Consider the following 6,130-nt stretch of genomic DNA (forward strand, 5'->3'; position numbering starts at 1 on the left):
ATCATATTGTGCATTATAATGCATGCTTTCATTATATCATGCAAATGATTTTTCTTCCAACCACGGGCGGGAGATGCCACAATTGCAAATCGTGATTGAAGAACGCCAAATGCACGCTCCACATCTTTCCTGCATGACTCTTGTTTCATCGCAAAATACTGCTTCTTTGGACCACGCGGATCATGGATAGTCTGCACAATAGTTGACCATTTCGGATAAATACTATCAGCTAGATAATATCCAGTATCATATTCTTTGCTTCCAATATTGTAATGAGCTGGAGGAGCAATTCCTTGTGCAAGATTGGAAAATAGACTGGACGACTCTAAAACATTTATATCATTATTGGTTCCGGGCATACCAAAATATGCATGCCATATCCAAAGATCATAATCAGCCACCGCTTCTAAAATGATTGTTGGAGAACCACTACGACCTGCATATTGTCCCGCCCAAGCCGTGGGGCAATTTTTCCACCTCCAATGCATACAGTCGAGACTTCCCAACATTCCAGGAAAACCTCGTTGTTTGCCAATATAGAGTAGTCTAGCAACATCATTGGCCGTAGGTGATCTCAAGTACTGCTCAGCAAAAACTTCCACTATAGCTCGACAAAAGCGTTGCATACACTGAATTGCAGTCGATTATCCTATTTGGATGTATTCATCAGTAGCATCTGCAGGTAAGGCATATGCTAGCATTCTCAATGCATCAGTTGCTTTTTGATTAGTCGACAGCCCGAGCCGTCCCAAACTATCACTTTGTTGTATGAAATAAACATCGTGATTCTGTATACCATCTACTATCCGGATGAAAAGATTCTGAGACATTCGAAATCGTCTACGGAACATTGCTTCATTATATACTGGATTTTCAGCAAAATAGTCGTTAAACAACTTACGATCGGCAATTTCACGGTCGCGTCGAATGAATATGTGACCCGGAATTGAACCTCCATGTGTGACTTCTTTTTCTTGTTGGATGATGTAGGAAGCAACCAAATTTTGTTTTTTTAGATATAGTTGTCAGTATTGCATTGCTTCTGTTTTGGAAATTTTCGAAGAATTGAATATCATCTTCATTATCTGACAATGAATATGAGCTAGACGATATTGCATCAAATTGAAAAGTTGGATTCATTTTTGTGATATGAAGAATGCAAGATTTATGTGTTAGTAGGATAATACAATCCACATTATATAATGGTAGATTTGGAATGGTAGATGGATTTGGAACAGTAGGTGCATTTGGAACGGTAGGTGAATTTGGAAGGTTATGTGTATTTGGAACGGTAGATGAATTTAGAATGGTAGGTGAATTTGGGACGGTAATTGGATTTCGAAGGGTAGGTGCATTGGAACGGTAGGTGAATTTGGAAGGTTATGGTGAATTTGGAATGGTTAGGTGTATTTGGAACGGTAGGTGAATTTGGAATGGTAGGTTAATTTTGGAAGGGTAGGTGCATTTGGAACGGTAGGTGAATCGGTAGGTGCATTTGGACCAGTAGATGCATTTGAAATGGTATGTGGAATTTCTACTATAAATATACTCCTGATTGTTTGAATGAATTATCAAACATTACAAATCATACTCCAACTAATATATTTCTTCAAAGAAAATCAATGGACTCCAGTAGCCGAACATCTAACTACTCTATCGAAGAAGATAAGCTATTATGTCATGTTTATCTTGACGTCTCGCAAAATCCTATCATCGGTATAAACCAATCCAAAGATCGATTTTGGAGTCGTATTGAAGAAGCTTTCAATGGCAGCAGATCGAATAACATGCAAGAACGCAATAGAAGATCAATGCAATGTCGCATGCAAGTTATCCTCCGTGCTGTTAGAAAATTATGTGGCTGTGTAAGCATAATTGAAAAGCTGAAGCCGAGTGGCGCATCCGAGGAAGATATTGTAAGTCTTTAGTTTTAAAATATTCTAGATACGCTAACTTTATTTTTATACGAGTTGGATATTTTTTGTGCAGTTGAACCGAGCAAAAGACTTAATGATGCAAGATAAAAATTTCAGTCGAGGATTCAAATTCGATCATGTGTGGCCTATCATGAAAGATTTGGAGAAATTTTCGGCCAACGACAGTGCACCGATACCACTATCAAAACAACATGTCACAAATTTGGATTCGTCACAATCAGATAATCAAGAACCGGAATCTCCAATGTCAGGTTCTCAAGGAATAAATTCATTTTCAATTAATTTAAGTAGTGATGAAAATGCATGTGGAACTCCATCTCAGCGACCACTTGGAGTGAAAAAATCCAAATTAAAGAAAAAAAGAGAAGAAAATGTATCAGATTTAATTTCTACGATGAAGGAAGGTCATTGCGATCTTATCAATGTACTACAAAAGGGAGCTACCGATATTCAACAAAATTATGTTATTAAGCTGTTAATGTTGCAAAATGAACAAAAAAAACTAGAAATTTGTCAACAACAAATAGCATTGGCTGCATTTCAAGAGGAGAATAAAATTTTGTACATGGATCTGACCACAATTGGCGATCCAGAAATGCGTCAAATGGTTCAAAATGAAAGAGCAAGAATTATGCAGAAAAGAGAGGAAGAACGTCGTCAACGTGAAGGCAACACATTTGGAAAATATTTTGGTGATTTTAGAGGATCTGGATCTGGATCAGGACCTGATTTTCCAGATTATTGATAATTTAGTTTGATTCTCTTTTATTTAATTTAGTTTGATTCTATTTTATTATCCTTGCACTTAAATTAAATGTATTTGATTTCGTTTTTTTATTTTAATCGTGTGTTTGAATGTTTAAATATTATTCAATAAATTTGTGTATTCGATTATGTTATTTACAGTAATGATTTACATTAACCTTTCAATTTATAGATTAATATGTTAATCAAATAAATTTCAATTATTAATACTAACAAAATATTTTTTTATTTAATATATTAATTAAATGCTTTTAAATCATTTAAAATATATTAAAGAATTCATATATTATTAAATATATTATTTATTAAATTAATCATAATTTAAAAATAATAAAAAAGTAAATAAAATATTTTTTAAAAAAAATACAACACCTGCGTCAAATTTTGACGCAGGGTGCCTCCTGCGTCAAATTTGACGCAGGAGATGTGGGGCGCTATTTTGGATTCCAAAATAGCGCCCCGGTTGGAGAGCACAAGACTTGAAAATAGCGTGAAACGCTATTTTCAAGTCCCGGTTGGAGATGCCCTAAGGCCGAAGGATAAGATGATTAGCTTGCAAATGAGAGCGACAATGGGAAATGTATATATTAAAAAAATTATTTTGACTTCTAAATATTATTTTTTTCACATAACCTGATGCTAGATCGATCAGACCGTCTCAGGTATTAATTTTACGAGACGAATATCAGAGTCATGAAAAATATTATTTGTTATGTAAAAAATATTATTTTCACTTGTACGAAAAACTTCAACATAAGTCTCTATTGATAATTTTTAAAAAAATTTCAAAATTAGAATAGTTTTTTAAAATTAAAATATTACCTTTTTTTAATTAATACGGGCACACCTACTACCACTGTCGATCGTACAATTATTGACCAAGTCAAGAAGTTGACTTCCCACAAATATATATTCTTTGGGGAAAAAAATCTATGTATATATACACTATATCATTAAAGTTTGGACTAATGCAGAAAAAATAATATCATGATGTATTTTTAGAATACTCAAAATACTCTTATTTGATGGTTAGTCTGTGTTATATCGAGAGTATTTCTTTTCTTATTTCAATATTATTAAATCACGTGGATCCATCATATTTTTATGGAAGTTAATATGTTGATGATTCAAGTACTAAAAATTGATCATATCATATAAAGAAAAATATTTCAGGTGTATTATTGAATAATCTTGTATCTTCTTATTACAATATCTCAAACACGTCATTAATAGATTCGCTTCAACTATATGATCATTGTTATGGCTCATGCTGGACCATCATACGGCCTATTATCAATAGTAATGCATAGATATAAACTGAGACGCATGTTATGTCAACCTACAACTTACATTAATAGATTCGTTTCGATTATATGATCATTATTATGACTCATGCTGGACCAATATATTAGCTATTATTAATAGTGATATATGAATATGGATGGAGACTATGACTAACTTATTATCGTTACAAAATATATATTGAATAAATGCTAAATATGGGCCATGGAAACTCTGAGCTGTCCTCGTCGACGCAAAACAGTTCACATTGTGTTGGCCAATTATCAAATATTAGCCTCAGCTAAAAATAAAAAATTAGCCCCCCCAACTTGCCCACGATGACTTTATTAAATTATTATATTATTATAACCACATAAATATCAATATTATTTCACGATTTACCAAGTCCAATAATCAAAATATTTATAAGTCATTTTTCTCAAGAATACTGTAAATATATCTACTAAAAAAGTCATAATAAGCAATAAAGAAAGACTTACAGATAAACCCTTCAACTTGTTCTAGCTTATTGGCCAAAACGATTATATTTTGGAACCAATGATGAACAACCACCACCCGTGGCGGAGCTAGAAACGTGGTTCTGATCGGACTAAAATTTTAAACTATAAAATCTTTTAATATTTTAAATTAATCTACCCAAGTTCATATTATATTATTCAAAAATTATACAAAATTTACATATAAATTTTAAAAACAATGTTGGGCCACCCAAGCTTTAGCCTGTGTATATCTTCATGTAGCTGCGCCCGTGACCACCATCACACAACTTGTTCACGAAATAAAAATCAAGCATCAGCCTAGCTCAAGTTTATTAGCATAGAATCGATATCGAACTCGAAACAAAAATCGATGCAAGTCAAATTTGACATTTTTTTTTATTAAAAAAATCATAAAATTGCTCTCTCGTTTCTTAATCATCTCAACTTGATGTTGATTTGTCTGCACAATTAGTAAAGCTTTCTCATCTTAATAAGGCAATTAGATAGAGAAATAAAGGTTTACAACGAGTACCATAAGTCCTNCGTCATTGGGACTAATTAATCAATTATAATAACCAGGGTCTAAATATATATATATTTTTTTATATAATATCAAATGCGGAACGTAATGGAATCACTCTACTATACATATCAGTATAAAAGAAAAGTACAAGTTTTGTACTAAATACAATCATTTACAAACTAAGGTTCAACTACTAAATATCAAGTGTTCAACCCTATCTCAGATCAAGTCCGTAGTCTCCACTCTAATCACGATCTCTCTCTTCATCTCCTCGACCCTGAACCTGTCCCACCTGTTGTCATGCACACATACAAACACGACAACAGCCGGATAACTCCGGTGAGAATAAATCCCAGTATAAATCAACGAAACATGCAATCATATAATTAATATAAAGCATGAAGCAGATAACAGTAATATATATCAAACTCTGAAACATAATCAATATAAAACTGTCAATCAGACTCGTGACACCACGGCTCAGACTAGACTCACTCCTAGTCTAGGGATCCCGGTTTCCAGACGTTGGTATTCCTATATCGACCAACATTAATAGAAGAAACTCCGATTCTATCCACGTCGATATAACCAAACATCCAGTGTCTTGACCTATCCGTCACAGACTGTGGCACTATCGCCAATACACTATCTTGTGACATCGTGCAATGTGCCCGTGGCGATCCCGCCACTATCAGGTACTTCTGTCACAAGATCACTCGTCTAATATTCGTCTACCACATGCTCTCTATACATCAATAGAACAAGCATATCAAATCAAATCAATGCAAATAATAACAAATAGTATGTGATTTAGGGAAACACAAGAATATCCTACTTGTGTCGATCTCCCAGTACCACATTGACTTATACCTTTCGTTTGCAGTCTCGGTCTGAAGAAACGGAAGTTCTGAACTCAAGATTGTCTCTGTAAATCTGAAAGGACATATCAAGAATAATAATATCAACCTTCCATTCTCAATTCAATACTGAATCTGATTAATCTGAATTTAATTCAAATCATCGGCATAACGGCACAATCTCAATATCCCCGTAAATACCATATCAACATATAACAATTACCAATCATAACCCATATCCAATACAATCTGAAATCAATCAATAAT

General features: G+C 33.6%; 1 protein-coding gene across 1 annotated transcript; it reads left to right on the forward strand.

Annotated features, from left to right (window-relative positions):
* The first annotated feature begins 2,067 nt into the window (after positions 1–2,067).
* Positions 2,068–2,682, forward strand: LOC140982123 (uncharacterized). Its single transcript, XM_073448541.1, has one exon. It carries the CDS (start codon positions 2,068–2,070, stop codon positions 2,680–2,682), a length of 615 nt encoding a protein of 204 aa, XP_073304642.1.
* The last annotated feature ends 3,448 nt before the right edge of the window (positions 2,683–6,130 follow it).

Source organism: Primulina huaijiensis, chromosome 8 (genome assembly GCF_012295235.1).
Source record: "Primulina huaijiensis isolate GDHJ02 chromosome 8, ASM1229523v2, whole genome shotgun sequence".
Taxonomy (NCBI): Eukaryota; Viridiplantae; Streptophyta; class Magnoliopsida; order Lamiales; family Gesneriaceae; genus Primulina; species Primulina huaijiensis.